Below are 18,000 nucleotides of genomic sequence, written 5' to 3' on the forward strand. Positions count from 1 at the left end.
GTAGGAATTACCGTTATTATAATTGTCTGTGTAATTTCTGTTAGAACGTCTGTTATTGTCATAAGGCTGGTATCTATTGTCCTGTCTGTTACGTCTGTCATTCTCAAAGTTACCCAAATAACGTCCGTTCCGATCACTATCCCTTTTCTCTGAAAATGTATTGTAATTACTGCTACTGAAAAAATTACAAGAAGTCCCGTCGTCGTTGTCATACTCAAGTTCTTGTAGCAAAGTCTTAAAAGTCTCAATGTCGTCTTTACATCTTCCGGCTAAAGCAATTTGTCTTATGGATTGTGGCAGCTTAGTTAAACAAATGCGAATTAATTCAGTCGGACTGTAAGGGTTGGAAAGGAACTGATTCTTTCGAATCATGTCTTCAAAATATTCTGCTGGCGTGCGGAATTCAGACTGTTTGAAATTACGCTGCATAATAAGACTGTGTTTGACTCTGTCTTGCGTGTTTTCGGACCAATATGCCGATAGAAATGCATGATAAAAATCATTCAGATTATTACAATCTCTAATGAGTGCACGCATCCGCGTCGCCGGTTCGTTTTCTAAATATCCACACATAAATTCCAGTTTGTGACTTAGTGGCCAATTTGGTGGGAGTGCATACATAAATTGATCTAACCATGCACATGGATGTATGTCATTTTTAGAATTGCGGAAGATCTTAAATTTCCGAACAGTCAAAAAGTGTTTATAGTCAAAGTTTTCGCCTCGTGGCGACAAAGACCTACCGCGTCTGTCCCAGTTTGAATGTCGATTATTGTCAAGTTCGCGCGCCTGGCGCTCTCTTGTTGTGTCCCGTAAATGAAATAAATTACTTTCTTCAAACCCCTCTGCTATCTGTGATTCTAAATTTCTTCTGCTGTCTTTTCCTACGATTTCGCCTTCAATTTGTTTCACTTGCTTTCGTAATGCCTCAACTTCCCTTTTAACGCGTTCATTAAATTTTCCCTGATTTTCAACATGCTTATTTATGTTCTGGTACTCTTCGGTTTCTGCAAATGGTAATGGAGCTGTATCATCTGAATCTCTATCCCCATTTAAACTAAGACTTGTCAATTTATCTGAAATCTCCTCAACTCTTTCCGATAAGTCACCTATTTTTTCTTTCTGTTTATTTACGTCTTCCGTAAGTGTCGCGACTCGGGTTTCAGTGTTGACACATTTGGTAGTTAACTGTTCATATTGTTGTGTTAGATTATTTATTCTGTCATTTGGTACGGATTCCTCGATTCTCTCAAATATTTCTTCCTTATCGTGTGCACGTTGTAAATTTAATTCTGAAAATTTTTGTACTATCACGCGATCTCTTTCTTCCTGTTCTCTATCCTGTTCCCTTTGTCTAATCTCTACTGCAATTAATCTATTATTGTGAGCATTCAAAATCGGTTGTACTTCTTCTCTGATTTCTTTCTTTAATTCATCTTTCATGTTTTTGAAACAAGTCCCTATTCGTGAATCTAACCGTGTTTCCATTGTTCCCATCTCAGTTCTAATTGTTCCTATCTCAGTTTTAATTGTTCCTATTTGTGATCCCTGTGAGTCTAACCGTGTTCCCATTGTTCCCATCTCAGTTTTAAATTCAGATCGAAAATTTAATATTACACTCATCAACTGCTCCATATTAACTTGTTCGAAATTCCTTTCGCTCCTAACATTTCCCGCGAAACCAGTTTCCTTCATCATAGCTGTAAAGCTATCTGAATTCGATACTATTCCAGAATCTTCTGTCGTTAATCTCGGATTCTGTGAATTTTCTGATTGAGAAAAATTTTGAAATGGTTCCGGACTATTTTCCCGACTTATTACATTGTTTTCCACTTCATTATTCAACATACTGTTCTCTTGTGTTGGCGAGTTCGCCATGTCAACAATTTCGTCATTCTGACTATCCATCATTTTTGCCTTTTTCATTGATCGCGTGATCATTTACAAAATATACAAAACTCGTCACTATAAAAAAATTACACACAATGACACTATATCTCCAACAATATCATTCACACGAAATGCTTCCCTCAATCACGATCATCGAACAATTGAAATAATTGCACTAAATTGTCAAACCCATAGACAAGACAACAAAAATTAAATTTTAAAGAATACCATTAGAAAAATGCCAATTACCAAATCTACACATGCAATATAGACTACAATTACTAAATTACAAATTACTACAACAATCCTACTGTCTACTATTTCTACAATCAGAAGAATTCCAAGGGACGATCCGAAGCAGGGTCGCCACGTGCATGGGGGCTTAATTATATGAAATGCAAATATTTTTAGTTTTTCGGTTTAGTAGCTGTCTGTCCGATTACGAAGTCTCGTAACGGTTGGCCCTGACTGTTATTATTACGCAATCTGACTGCTTAGAACAACAACAAAGAATGAAATGGAAATTTTCATTAACACAATTAATTAATTAATTAAGTCCCCAGCAACTATAAAACCTACGAAACCAAAGCACAAGTATAACTGTTCTGTGTGTGGAAGTATGACTCAACGTACGCATCTGGCACGGTTCTTCTTCAATAACACAAGAAATTTTAAATATCATTCATACTGAATTAATTAAAGAAAATAAAAATACCATAATTACTCAAGAAAACCAGAATTACACTCTAATACAATAACACAAGCCAGATGCTTTGTTGACTGAACCTGTAATGACGCATTATTTAACATGGAAATAATGAAAAATAAATCAAGTTTCGTTACCTTCATATATTGACCAAAATCACTCTAATCATTACAATATATCTCCACACCGACTCGCTATTACCACATCTCAACAAGAACCTTTCAGTATCACATCTCAGAAAGCACACCCTACTAGCACATCTCAACACGAACTGACTACTACGAGTCCTCGACAAGCACTGACTTCTAGCACATCTCAATAATGACTGCCCGTGGAGGCGGCGGAACAATGCTCTCTAGCGATCTCTGGCGCTGTGGCTCAGTGTAGCCACCTTTCAATGTTCAATTGACTCTTTTATTAGAACATGTTACGCGTTTCGGGATTACACCCATCTTCAGACATCTGTTACAAAAAGCCGGCCGCGGTGGCCGTGCGGTTCTGGCGCTGCAGTCCGGAACCGCGGGACTGCTACGGTCGCAGGTTCGAATCCTGCCTCGGGCATGGGTGTGTGTGATGTCCTTAGGTAAGTTAGGTTTAGGTAGTTCTGAGTTCTAGGGGACTTATGACCTAAGATGTTGAGTCCCATAGTGCTCAGAGCCATTTTTGTTACAAAAAAAGTAGAAAACATAAGTGAACAGCACACTCAACACGGCTCAACGCTACAGAAAATGAGATCTGGTCATATGAGTTACACACCACAAACTTCGACTCCTTCCTAACCATCCAGGCGTACAGCCTTGACAACTGAAAGGAGTGTCGTATAACATATGACTGTAACTGCGGCACAAGGAGTCTTGAAGCAGAGCGCATACTGACACTAAACAAGTCATCTAGCAGCGAAGCGCCCTCGGTAGGGGGCGCTTCATGGTCGTGTGCTCCGTGCGTTCACATGTAATTTAATAATAATATACTCGGCATATAACATCTAACAGGCTGTAATTACGACTAGCAACCGGAATAGTACTTCTGTATACGTTAACACTAAAGGATTTTTTTTTTAATTTTTAAAAACTCCGAAATTTTTTAGACTGCCATACTATACCTATATCCAGTAGTGCCACTAAGCACAACTCAAACTATACGTCGATATAAAATAAATAATAGGGGATGGGGAGTTCCTTCATGAAAAAACCTTTCAACCTCTCATGAAGGAACTTCCCCCACCCCCTATTATTTATTTTATATTGACATATGGTTTGAGTTGTGCTTAGTGGCACTGCTGGGTATAGGCATAATATGGCAATGTATTAAAAAATTGGAGTTTTAAATTAAAAAAAAATCATTTAGTGTTAACGTGTACGGAAGTACTATTACGGTTGCTAGTCGTAATTACACCCTGTTAGATGTTATACGCTGAGTATATTATTATTAAATTACTTGTGAACGCATGGAGCACATGACCATGAAGCTCCCCCTACCGAGGGCGCTTCGCTGCTAGTTGACTTGTTTAGCGTCAGTATACGCTCTGCTTCAAGATTACTTGTGTCACAGTCGTATGTTATTCGACACTCCTTTCAGTTGTCAATGCTGTACGCCTGGATGGTTAGGAAGGAGTCGAAGTTTGTGGTGTGTAACACATGTGACCAGATCTCATTTTCTGTAGCGTTGAGCCGTGTTGAGTGTGCTGTTCACTTATGTTTTGTAACAGTTGTCTGAAGATGGGTGTAATCCTGAAAGGCGTAACATGTTCTAATGAAAGAGACAGTTGAACATCTCATGCCTTTATTGCGATTGTAGAGCATTGGTTGTCAGTTATTAACGTAAAAATGATCGCAAGCTTCAGACGGGATTTTATGTCCTGTATATCATGTACTGTCCAAGTTTCATTGAGCTATGTTGGCAGTGAGACATTATGCGAAAGTTACTTTCGTCCTTAACGTTTACACACGAGTGTATTTAGGACCACTAGATTACGTTCCACAGTGCAGCCACCTGCCGTTGCGTCGCAGAGTGGTCACCTGTTCCATCCTCGTGGCGGGCCTCGATCAGCAGCTGCAGCACGTCCGGACGGCTGGAGCTGGAGGACCGCCGCCGCGCCTCCACCGCGTCCCGCACCAGCCGTAGCAGGAAGTCGCGGCTGGACGCACGGACGAAGGGGATCCCCAGCGCCTGCAGCACATCACACTGTGTCGCACCTTACAACTGCGGCAAAGTGAGTGTGGCGATGCGGGCAGGAGAACACGTGTATACAGGGTGAAAAGTATTTAAACCGACAAACTCTGGGAGGTTGTAGGGGACATCAAAACAAATATTCTTCCCTAATGTCATTTTCTCCTATGAGGATTATTTAAACCGGTGGAGGCCGTATTACGCTCTTCAGTTGTAGGCAACTGCTGTCCACCAGTGAAGTAGTGCATTGTCTCTGTTTACTAATGGAGCGATACACCTGGAGTGAGTACACTGATATGGTTGGTGCGTACTACGTAGCGCACCACGACGGACGAGCTGCACAGCGGGTTTATCAACAACAATATCCTAATCGCCGTATCCCGCATCATACGACCTTTGCTTCTGTCTACGAACGTTTGCGTGAGACCGGCTCATTTAGCAGATTACCTGGACAGGGACGCCGTCGACCGGTAAGAACGCTGCAATTTGAGGAAGCTGTCTTGCAGCATGTGGAGCGGGATCCTTCAATCAGCACTCGTGCAACTGCACGTAACATGGGGACGAATTAGACGAATGTAAGAACAGTCCTTCGAGACCAGTTGTTACGTCCATTTCACTTACAGCGTGTCCACAACCTGGAACCAGTTGATTATCCACCCAGAGCACAGTTTTCGCAGTGGTATCTGGAGCAGTGTGAAATGCATCCTACATTTCCATCCTCTTTCTTGTTTACCGATGAAGCGATGTTCGGGAGTGATGTTTGGAGTGAGGACAACCCACATGCCACAGTTACTAGCGCTCATCAGGTGTGGTTCTTCGTTAATGTGTGGGTCGGTGTTGTTGGGGACTATTTAATTGGGGCGTATTTGCTACCTAGGCCATTAAATGGCAGGCACTATTCTAGTTTTCTAGCCAGAGCATTGCCAGAATTGCTGGAAGAGGTCCCGCTACCTACAAGACAACGCATGTGGTTCCAACATGACGGGACGCCGGAACATTTCAGTCGTCGTGTGCCTCGACTCCTGGACCGACGGTTCCCAGAAACGTGGATTGGCAGAGGTGGTCCTGTACCGTGGCCTGCTCGATCCCCAGATATGTCCCCTCTGGACTTTTTTGTGTGGGGAGAGATGCGCAACCTTGTTTACGCAACTCCTGTTGCATCAGAAGAGGATCTGGTAGCTCGGATAGTAGCAGCAGCAGGAACAATTCAGGATACTGTCACGTGGACGCCGAGCGGAGGGGACGTCGCAGCGCAGCTGGCGACCGCCAGCAGCCGTAGCTCGCCCGCTACCCCTTCCAGCCGGCCGCTACCAGCGCTCTGCAGCCAGTCGCCCGGCAGCGCCCGGAGAGTGCGGATGAGCCGCTCCCGGCGCAGCCGCCCAGCGGCAACCGGCCGAGTGCCGAAGGGTTGAGCCAGTCGCGGACTGCCGCAAAGAGCTTCGGCTCGCAGCTCCCGGTAGCCTCCGGTTACCCGACGCCCCCAACGTGATTCTCACGTTCTTTTAGGGACTCTGAGGCAGTACCAGGGCTCCTTCACGGGACCGCACCCGCGTGCTGCAGGCCATTCTTCTGTCGCACCTCCTTTAGGTGCCGCGCTTGCACCAACAGCGCATGTTAGCATAACGTAGGGAACACCCACTTCAATAGGGAACAAGATACACTTCTCTCGCCTATCGAGAAAAGCAAAATTGTCGTTTCCCCCCTCCCACCTAATAAATAATCCTAAGTGCGAGATGGCGGACCCTGCTAGCACTTCCCCTGCTGTTACCCGCAGTAAGACTGCAACACACGAGGCGCGAGGATCGACTGCACCCGCCGAAACTCGCGCCCCGCCCGCTACCGAAGGCAAGGGAGCGTCTGGCGACGTTCGACAGGTTGGCGCGAAAGCGCAAAAGCAGCTCGAGTCGCGCCGGCTAGCCACCGAACTATTCGGGGCGGACGTCTCACCCACCAAAACAGCAACACTTAACATAACCTTACACTCACCTGCCACTGGACAGTCATGTACCATTGTCCGACCGACGCCGCAGCCTCAAGAGATCGAGGCAGCGGCGGCGGTTGTGGACACAGAAAGCCATTACACAGAGCCCTGGCAGGTGGAGGGCCCAAAACGCAGATCCAGAAAAACACCAACACAAACAAGCGAGCAACCAAACTCGCTAGGCAACCGAAAGGCGCTGTTGCCTACACCTACTAGCTCATCTCAGGCTAGCAACAATATTGACACGAAACAAAACGCAAACACAGTTGTGGCGAACAACAACGAAGCACACAAAGCCACAGCGGTGCCCACACAACACAAGACTGGTTTCCCCCCAGTCGTTATACAAAATTATGGGAACCATAGTGCCCTTAACACTGCATTCGCGGAAAGGCACATAAACAGTACACTACACGCAAAGTACTCGGGGGATAGGGCCTCACTGTACGTTGCCACAGACAACGAATATAGTCCGCAGCTCGTGGTCGTGCGGTAGCGTTCTCGCTTCCCGCGCCCGGGTTCCCGGGTTCGATTACCGGCGGGCTCAGGGATTTTCTCTGCCTCGTGATGACTGGGTGTTGTGTGATGTCCTTAGGTTAGTTAGGTTTAAGTAGTTCTAAGTTCTAGGGGACTCATGACCATAGATGTTAAGTCCCATAGTGCTCAGAGCCATTTGAACCATTTTTGAACAACGAATATAAAGATCTTCTGACCTTCCTCAAAGATCGGAAGATCGAACACTACACGTACAGAATGCTGGACGAGAGAACCCAGCAGTACGTGATCAAGGGAGTGGATCCCAGTACCCCCAACGAGACAGTACAGATGGCGTTCTGTTATCTGGGATTCTACTGTAAAAGTGCCTCCCGGATGACAGGGTTCCGTACACACGCACCGCTACCACACTACATGGTTGAGTTAGCCGACACGGCTGATTCCCGCGCCATCCTGCAGATAAAGAGCTTTCTGCGGATGGACGTACGTGTAGAACTTTACGAACCACCCAACGTCCCCCAACAATGTAACAACTGCCATCGATTCGGCCACTCGGCCCTACGCTGCGGCCTGGCAACTCGCCGCTGATGCGCTGGCAGACACAGATCCAACACCTACACACAAACAAAGCCAAACCAGCGACGCTGTGCCAACTGCGGTGGGCCCCATGCGGCCAACTTCAGGCAGTGCAGTGCATACAAACAGGCGCTGAAGCGTAAACAAGACAAGAGCAGGGTACAGTACGACATTCCACGCCCAAGGTCAGCGCCAAACCCAGTAAGGAACAGCGTAACGTTTGCCACGGTTGCACGCCCTGGGGGAACGGCACAGGCCACGGAACCTCACCGCCCTTCACACACACGCGAAACAACCGCTGCAACAGCTACACAACAGCCACAGACAACACCTGAAAACCAACAAGCATCGGTACCAACACCTATGCCCCCAAACAACACGACCCCACTCCCGGAAATCACGTGCTGCGAAGAAACGCACGCTATACAGGAAAACACACCCACACAAGATCCCCCAGAACCCCTAGCCCAGAGAAGGAATAGACGTAGACGTGAACACAGGGCGGGGAACACGAAATCACCACAACAGGCCACCCAGCAACAACAGATCAATAACACACAGGAAAACAGTCAACAAGACACCGAGACTGTAACTCACACTACCATCCCCCTCACCACAGAAGTAACACAGGCGCCACAACCTCTGTCACAAAACATAAACACAAATGCCACTCCTAACAACACACCAATACCCGCACAAGCGGCCGCTAACTCCACAACAGCATCTCAGGCTGCCACACCCAACACCAACACACCACCTGGGGGAATACTGGAAACACTATTCCCCCGACACACGACCGTTCAAATCCTTACCAAGGTGCTGACGGCCGTCACTACACTCATCACCCAACTCATGAGCGCCGAACCCGGGCAATACTGGGCTGTCATACACACTGCCATCACAACACTCTTTCACACTCTTACATGAATAATATGCCACACCCGGCCCATAACGCAAACCCGCACACACTATCACGGATCCTGTTCTGGAATGCAGACTCGATCCACAACAAAAGGGCAGAATTTGCCGCGTTCATGGAGCGCAAGGGAATCCTTGTCGCGCTACTGAGCGAGACTAAGCTTAAACCGCACAAACAATTAAACTTTCCTGGCTACTGTGTCTATCGTACCGACCGACCGGGCGACGCCGTGGCAGGTGTAACTGCAATCGTCATACACAAAGACATTGAGCACACAAACATAGAGCTCCCTGAACTGGAAAAAATCGAGGCTACGGCCGTCAGAGTCAAGTTCAACGGAGCCTACACCACACTGATATCGGTATACAACAGCCCTGTAGGCATCTCAACACGCGATATCAGCACACTACTCAACATTTCACCGCGAGTAATAGTCGCTGGAGATCTGAACGCAAAACACCCAGAATGGAATTCACGCATACGAAATCCCAACGGCAAAAAACTGTACGAACATTCACTAGGCAGAAACTACATTATACTAGCGCCGACTGAACCGACGCACATTCCCTATCAGAGGGGACACAGGCCAGACGTGATAGACATGGCCCTCATCAAGGGCATTACATCGACACTCAACGTTGCCGTTGAAAACGATCTGCCCTCAAACCACCAACCTGTAATACTATACATTGAGGAAACACTGCAGCATATGGAACAACGCAAGATGTTGGACTACGGGCGTGCGAATTGGACATTGTTCAAGCAAACGCTCGATAGCCACATCCCACCTATACACGAAATTAATGAAACAGCACAAATTGACGAGGCAGTAGAAACCCTCACTAACGCCGTCCAGGACGCAATGGCAGGCACCATACCTGATCGCACCTCACAACAAAGCAGTGCGTCCCTGCCCCAGGAAATCCTGGGCCTAATCTCAATGAGGAATCGCCTCAGGAGACAATGGCAGCGCACCAGGCGCCCATACTTCAAACGGCACATTAACAGGCTACAGGGCATCATACACGATAAAATACAAACACATAGAACACAACAATGGAACCAAAAACTCGAAGGGCTGGACACCGCACGACCTGGTGTGTGGCAACTAGCCTGACACTTCACCAGGGAGAAAATATACACCCCAACGCTTCAAGGGCCTCACGGACCTTCATACTCAGCGGAAGGGAAAGCAGAACTAATGGCCCGCACACTCGCAGCGTCATTCACACCGAACCTGGTACCATCAGATCCAGCGTTCACACTTGCTACTGACCAAGAGGTTACACGCATTCTAGCCCAACCATCGCGCGACGACATTCGACATGCTAGCACATCCGAAGTCCCCTGGGCTATAATGCATTCCGCTGCTAGGAAAGCCCCTGGTCTTGATGGCATGCAAAACCGTGTCCTCTAGGAGTTCACAGATAAAGCAACTGAGTGCCTAACACACATAACGAATGCCATACTACTCGTAAAACACCAACACTTCCCCGCCATTTGGAAGACAGCCAAGGCCCTGATGTTCAGGAAGCCGGGGAAAGACCACAGCCTCCCACAAAATTACCGACTCACCAGCCTTCTGAGCTCGCTCAGTAAGGTTGTTGAGAAGGTGATTCTCAAATGGTTCAAATGGCTCTGAGCACTATGGGACTCAACTGCTGTGGTCATCAGTCCCCTAGAACTTAGAACTACTTCAACCTAAGTAACCTAAGGACATCACACACATCCATGCCCGAGGCAGGATTCGAACCTGCGACCGTAGCAGTCGCACGGTTCCGGACTGCGCGCCTAGAACCGCGAGACCACCGCGGCCGGCAAGGTGATTCTCAAACGCATCACTAGGCACTGCATAACAAATGACATCCTGAGACCGGAGCTTTTCGGCTTCAGGAATCACCACTCCACAACACAACAACTCTTACGGGTCGTTGAACATATAACATATGGCTTCAACATAAACAAAGCTACAGGGGCGGTGTTCCTGGACAACGAAAAGGCTTTCGACCGTCTATGACACAACGGCCTCATTCGCAAACTCAGCGACGCGGGATTCCCCGACGGGGTGGTGCGTCTAATACACTCATACCTCACAGACAGGAGTTTCAACACTGACGTGCAGGGAAAACAATCAACACGACACGGTATACACGTGGGAGTACCCCAGGGAAGCATCCTAGGGCCCCTACTGTTTAACCTCTACATAAACGATCTCCCAACCACACACAACACAACGATGGCAATCTACGCGGATGACACAGCCATCCTCGCGCAAGATTGGAAACCATCAAACATTACGTCACGCTTACAGACTGCACTCAGAGTGGCTGAGCCTTGGTTGGAGAAATGGCGTGTTAGAGTAAACGTCGACAAGTGCGAAGCCGTTCTGTTCACTAGAAGACCGAAGCAACTGCGCAAACACCGATACTGCAGGCCAATAACTCTACATGCACGCCCAATACGTTTCCGTGAGAAAGTCAAATACCTCAGTGTCTGGCTGGACCGGAAATTACTCTGGGGGGACCACATACAACACATGACCAACCGAGCTAGCGCGAGGCTCAAACAGCTCTACCCTATGCTCAACAGGGGTAGCACACTGAACAGAAGGGTGTCGAGGTCCATGTACATGACACTTATCCGACCCCTGATGACGTACGCAGCTCCTGTCTGGGGATACGCTGCGCCTACACGCCTGCGCCGTTTGCAGTTCATACAAAACAAAGTACTCAAAATCAGAAGCAACGCTCCACGATACACACGCATCGCGGACCTCCACCGGGAATACCGACTTGAGACTCTCACGGAGGTAATCCACAAACTTACCACAAGACTATACAGAAACTCCAGACATTCGGAGAACCCGTTTATTCTGAATCTGGGTAACTACGACAACAACCATAGATGGAAACATAAAAGGCCAAAAGACATACTTGTGAGGACCTAACATCTATGGCCAAGCATACGCAAACATAACGGTATAGGTGAGCCCCTGCTAATCATACGCCATTACTGGATATCCAGCTGGAATACACTGCCGAATAACTGGCACCACGCAGGGAAGCCGTACTGTACACTGCATGCAGACAAGCTCCACACATCCCCCACACAGTGAGATGATCTACGGCCGATCTCCGACTACTGTATAACGATCTCGATTGTTCCAGGAATGTAGCGGCTGCAGCAACTGGGATACATCGCCATCGCTTGCCACGGTAATGATGCATGATACCTATACTAACAAACCCAACCTTGCATGAACTATCGCAGCTAGTAAGCCACTACTGCTCTTACTACCCATCCCACTGTCGCAGAGGTTTTTTTCCCACGGCACGAGCCATGGCACTTTTTTCCCTCTGCTCTTCAAATCGCTACCCTCACTCGCGTTTCGTCCACTATCTATCACCTGATGGACCGTGTTGATGCGTAATCTTACCCAGACGCACGGATAACATCACAGCCCAGCATCCTGTGATCCACTTACTAGATAGCTAACATGTTTACGGAGGTGACAGTAGAACTTTTGGTTTGGTCACCACGTTGGTGCGGGCGTGGAGGGGCCCCATCTCTAAAAAAAGCGGAAAATATTTGTCTTGATGTCCCCTACAGCCTCCCAGAGTTTGTCGGTTTAAATACTTTTCATCCTGTATATTTAGATCAGTGTGTGGCACCAGTTCTTACGGACATGCCTAATAGAACAGACACCACGCATTTCTATAATTCATTCGCCTCGATGGGCAATGAATCTACAACCTTCAGTGCGAATGCACATGTACGTTCGACCACCTGGGAGGAATCTAAAAATCGCCCAGCGTCGAGGACATGGACAGGGACTCCGTATAAGTGGAGCTAGTTGGGTTCAAATGGCTCTGAGCACTATGGGACTTAACTTCTGAGGTCATCAGTCCCCTAAAACTCAGAACTACTTAAACCTAACTAACCTAAGGACATCACACACATCCATGCCCGAGGCAGGATTCGAACCTGCGACCGTAGCGGTCGCGCGGTTCCAGACTGTAGCGCCTAGAACCGCTCGGCCACCCCGGCCGGCCAGCTAGTTGAGAATGTGGGTCAGCCAGTCCGCACGTTTGCGATAAACACTGTGTCCGGGTGGCGCAGTGGTTAATGCAACTGCCTAGTAAGTAGGAGGTCCTGGTGAAATATGTCAACAGAAAATCAACCAGGCCAAAACAATAAATAAGTCAAAATAATAAACTGATGAAAAATATTTATAAGCTAAAAATATGTAAATAATAGTTACAGTGTGTAAGAAAAATGTTTTGTAAAATTTATTTAAGTTCTTTGCATATCGATGGTGACAGTGAAGTATCCGCACGAAGCTCTTTGTTGACGGGTGAGCCCGCGCATTGATACACTCCTGGAAATTGAAATAAGAACACCTTTCGCAGCAATGCAGGCTGCTATTCTCCCATGGAGACGATCGTAGAGATGCTGGATGTAGTCCTGTGGAACGGCTTGCCATGCCATTTCCACCTGGCGCCTCAGTTGGACCAGCGTTCGTGCTGGACGTGCAGACCGCGTGAGACGACGCTTCATCCACTCCCAAACATGCTCAATGGGGGACAGATCCGGAGATCTTGCTGGCCAGGGTAGTTGACTTACACCTTCTAGAGCACGTTGGGTGGCACGGGATACATGCGGACGTGCATTGTCCTGTTGGAACAGCAAGTTCCCTTGCCGGTCTAGGAATGGTAGAATGATGGGTTCGATGACGGTTTGGATGTACCGTGCACTATTCAGTGTCCCCTCGACGATCACCAGTGGTATACGGCCAGTGTAGGAGATCGCTCCCCACACCATGATGCCGGGTGTTGGCCCTGTGTGCCTCGGTCGTATGCATCAGTCAGCGTGGCAGACGGTCAAAACCCTGATTAGACCCATCCGTAAAGACCGCTACATATTTGTGGTGCTCATATAAAATGTCATAAAATAGCTGATTAAACACAGAAGCAGGAGTGCAATCTCTCCTGTATACCCCTAAGTCTAAAATGACTCTGGGCCTCTGCATCAGTCAGCGTGGCAGACGGTCAAAACCCTGGATTTGAGGCTGGAACTGCTCCATCCCAAGTGACTCCAGCTGACAACGGTGTTTATAGGACCTGCTCCATCCTCAGTCTTTCTGCTGCAGCTGGTGAACCATCACTTACAACTCGGCGGTAACTCCTCATCGTAAGTCAAGCACTGAATTCACCCGCACCGCAAATCATACCGTTGCTTGAACATTTAACTATTTTTCGACATAGTCACCATTTCTGTCGATGAAATTTTGTAGACTCTGTGGCAGTTTTTGTATGCCCATGTCATACCAGCTCGCCGCCAAGCTGTTCAGAAAGTTATGAACCTCTTCTTTCACCTCGTCGTCGGAGCTGAATCGCTGGGAACACAATTAACGCTGGCAGGTACTGTGAGATTCTGAAAAAAACTCAAATGGGCAATTCAGAACCGGAGAAGAGGAGCCTCCCAGAGTTTGTCGGTTTAAATACTTTTCATCCTGTATATTTAGATCAGTGTGTGGCACCAGTTCTTACGGACATGCCTAATAGAACAGACACCACGCATTTCTATAATTCATTCGCCTCGATGGGCAATGAATCTACAACCTTCAGTGCGAATGCACATGTACGTTCGACCACCTGGGAGGAATCTAAAAATCGCCCAGCGTCGAGGACATGGACAGGGACTCCGTATAAGTGGAGCTAGTTGGGTTCAAATGGCTCTGAGCACTATGGGACTTAACTTCTGAGGTCATCAGTCCCCTAAAACTCAGAACTACTTAAACCTAACTAACCTAAGGACATCACACACATCCATGCCCGAGGCAGGATTCGAACCTGCGACCGTAGCGGTGGCGCGGTTCCAGACTGTAGCGCCTAGAACCGCTCGGCCACCCCGGCCGGCCAGCTAGTTGAGAATGTGGGTCAGCCAGTCCGCACGTTTGCGATAAACACTGTGTCCGGGTGGCGCAGTGGTTAATGCAACTGCCTAGTAAGTAGGAGGTCCTGGTGAAATATGTCAACAGAAAATCAACCAGGCCAAAACAATAAATAAGTCAAAGTAATAAACTGATGAAAAATATTTATAAGCTAAAAATATGTAAATAATAGTTACAGTGTGTAAGAAAAATGTTTTGTAAAATTTATTTAAGTTCTTTGCATATCGATGGTGACAGTGAAGTATCCGCACGAAGCTCTTTGTTGACGGGTGAGCCCGCGCATTGATACACTCCTGGAAATTGAAATAAGAACACCTTTCGCAGCAATGCAGGCTGCTATTCTCCCATGGAGACGATCGTAGAGATGCTGGATGTAGTCCTGTGGAACGGCTTGCCATGCCATTTCCACCTGGCGCCTCAGTTGGACCAGCGTTCGTGCTGGACGTGCAGACCGCGTGAGACGACGCTTCATCCACTCCCAAACATGCTCAATGGGGGACAGATCCGGAGATCTTGCTGGCCAGGGTAGTTGACTTACACCTTCTAGAGCACGTTGGGTGGCACGGGATACATGCGGACGTGCATTGTCCTGTTGGAACAGCAAGTTCCCTTGCCGGTCTAGGAATGGTAGAATGATGGGTTCGATGACGGTTTGGATGTACCGTGCACTATTCAGTGTCCCCTCGACGATCACCAGTGGTATACGGCCAGTGTAGGAGATCGCTCCCCACACCATGATGCCGGGTGTTGGCCCTGTGTGCCTCGGTCGTATGCACGCTGTCGCGGCATGCTACCAGTGTTAAAGACTGCGATGGAGCTCCGTATGCCACGACAAACTGGCTGACACTGACGGCGGCGGTGCACAAATGCTGCGCAGCTAGCGCCATTCGACGGACAACACCGCGGTTCCTGGTGTGTCCGCTGTGCCGTGCGTGTGATCATTGCTTGTACAGCTCTCTCGCAGTGTCAGGAGCAAGTATGGTGGGTCTGACACACCGGTGTCAATGTGTTCTTTTTTCCATTTCCAGGAGTGTACATAGGAAGCGCGGCGAGAAGCGCGCAGCGTTGTCGATAGAACACTCTTGAGTCAACCTTTGTGCAGTGGAGTTGTGTGTAGAGACAGAGCGGTGTGCCTGTTCGCCACCAGCTATATATTACTTGAAGAATACTATAATTGGTAATTGTTGATGAATTATTAAAAATCGACGCCATAAAGACATCAAAAGGTATATAAGCGCTAACTGCATATTGTAAGTTCGTTGTTACATTTTTAATCTGTTTTATGTAAACGATCTCCAAACTAAAGTTTTATAAATTGAATCATTATAAAGCGTCAAAAAATTTATATTCAATCGTTTTCAGAATAGATCAGTTTATCTCAGTCAATATCGTATTATTTTTCATTGAGCCCAGTAACCACAAGATTTAACTTTTGTTGATTTTTTTCTCAACTTTTTTTATGTAATAATGACATTGAATTTTGCACCAGTAACTTCAATTAAAAAAGCAAATGAATCACAAATACAGTTTTAGCTCACATATTTGCAATCCTAGTAAATGAATGCCAACCCAAATAATTATCAACAATAGATCAGAGTGAGTATATTCAGACATGCAGTCAGATGACGTTATCCAGAGTCGACCCAGGAAAATAAAAGGTAAGGAAAATATACATGTATGTTTTCAGGTTCACTGAATAGACAACGGCGTAAGCTTTTGTCTTCACGTCGAAATAATCTTCTTTTGACCAGTCATGTTAATATTGCTACCAATAAAGGCGCAAGGCGTACAACATTGTGTACGCTAAAGACTATCAGATCAGACACGTTGTCAGAAGCAAGTCCAGGCATGAAAGCTGCAAAGCACAAAAAGTTCAATTCTCTTTCTTTCTTTCATTACACGGAAAGTAAGTTAAATTATTTTATTCTAGACGGGAAGGTTATCGTCCAAACGCATTAAGTTCAATCATTATTTCTGTTATTTATTCGACGGGAAGGTTTCACTGGGTTCGAGTTCCGGTCTGCCACACCTTTTCATTCGGTGCCACTGATTCCGCACAAAGTCCTGATGCAGCTGATAGTATTACTTCCTTCCCTTCCATTCTCCCTTCTCCCCTTCCAGTATACACAACACTTACTTCTGACAATAGCGTACTACAAATGAGATTCGTTTACTTTTTTTTATATGGGACTTAACTGCTAAGGTCATCAGTCCCTAAGCTTACACACTACTTGACCTAAATTTTCCTAAGGGCAAACACACACTCCCCTGCCAGAGGGAGGACTCGTACCTCCGCCGGGACCAGCCGCACAGTCCATGACTTCAGCGCTCAAGACTGCTCGGCTAATCCCGCGCGACAGATTCGTTTACTCGTCGCGTGGTCTGATACTTTACCTGGCCTGTCATGGCCTGTACGGTAAGTATGTGGGCAAAATCAAAAGACGGTCAAATGAACTGTGCAAACTTCTAACGCTGTAAGTGCCAAATCTAACCTTTGCCAGGAGGATCGAAAAAACTATCTAATTACTTGTATCTTAAAAAACTGAAAAGGTATTCTAGCACAACAGAATTAAGCTGTTCACCTCGTCACTGGAAAAATGATGAAACCAATTAGAAAGTAAATAATTTATTAAGAACGTTCTGGACGTCATAGCAAGGAACTGACTGCTTCTGAAAGCGAATAAGAAAGTGTTTCCGTCAAGTGTCACTCATATTGAGGCACCACATTTTATTTCTGATAATACAAATCGAACCTTGAAAATTATGATTATATCAATTTTTTCTTATTGGTTATTGCGACGGTTTGAAGTGTGCTTTGTGCGAATATACAAGTATTTTCGTGCAAATCGTTATTTAAGGGTTCTAGATAGCAGTTTAAATGGCAGCTTGCAAAGTGAGACACGTCCACTGTTTGCTCTGTGAATTCTCTTGTTATGATTTTGAAGCCTAGGAACATTTTTGCCGACGCTTTGAGCTTTCAGCTATTGGATACATTGTTTGTTGCCTTGCATTCCGTTGTTACCTGCAGTAATAACGTAACAAGCGTGTTTTTTTTTATTATCAGGAAAGAAATGCCAAGATCGACCAACGGAATACTGTTCAGGAGACTCAGAGTAGTGTTGCGTGACCGCTGATTGACAACTAGCAGCTCTGCATCTTCACGTAGTCACGGCGCTGCATGCTACATTCGAAGCTTAATACATGTTTCTTTCTCTCTTCGTACCTTCTCAGTCTCCAGGTAAAACCACCGGTGGCGATCGACCAGACATTATTGTACCAGTCAGAGCGGCCTCTCGCTTGTCGCCAAAGCG

The 18,000-nt window shown here is 46.7% G+C and overlaps 1 protein-coding gene across 1 annotated transcript in view; it reads right to left on the reverse strand.

The window, feature by feature from the left end:
• LOC126237545 (cytochrome P450 9e2-like) overlaps positions 1-18,000 on the reverse strand; it is a 95,951-nt gene that overhangs the window by 41,088 nt on the left and 36,863 nt on the right. The window contains exon 5 of the mRNA XM_049947731.1: positions 4,615-4,765. Coding sequence (XP_049803688.1) covers positions 4,615-4,765 — 151 coding nt within the window. The remainder of the gene's footprint in view (positions 1-4,614; positions 4,766-18,000) is intronic.

Source organism: Schistocerca nitens, chromosome 2 (genome assembly GCF_023898315.1).
Source record: "Schistocerca nitens isolate TAMUIC-IGC-003100 chromosome 2, iqSchNite1.1, whole genome shotgun sequence".
Classification (NCBI taxonomy): domain Eukaryota; kingdom Metazoa; phylum Arthropoda; class Insecta; order Orthoptera; family Acrididae; genus Schistocerca; species Schistocerca nitens.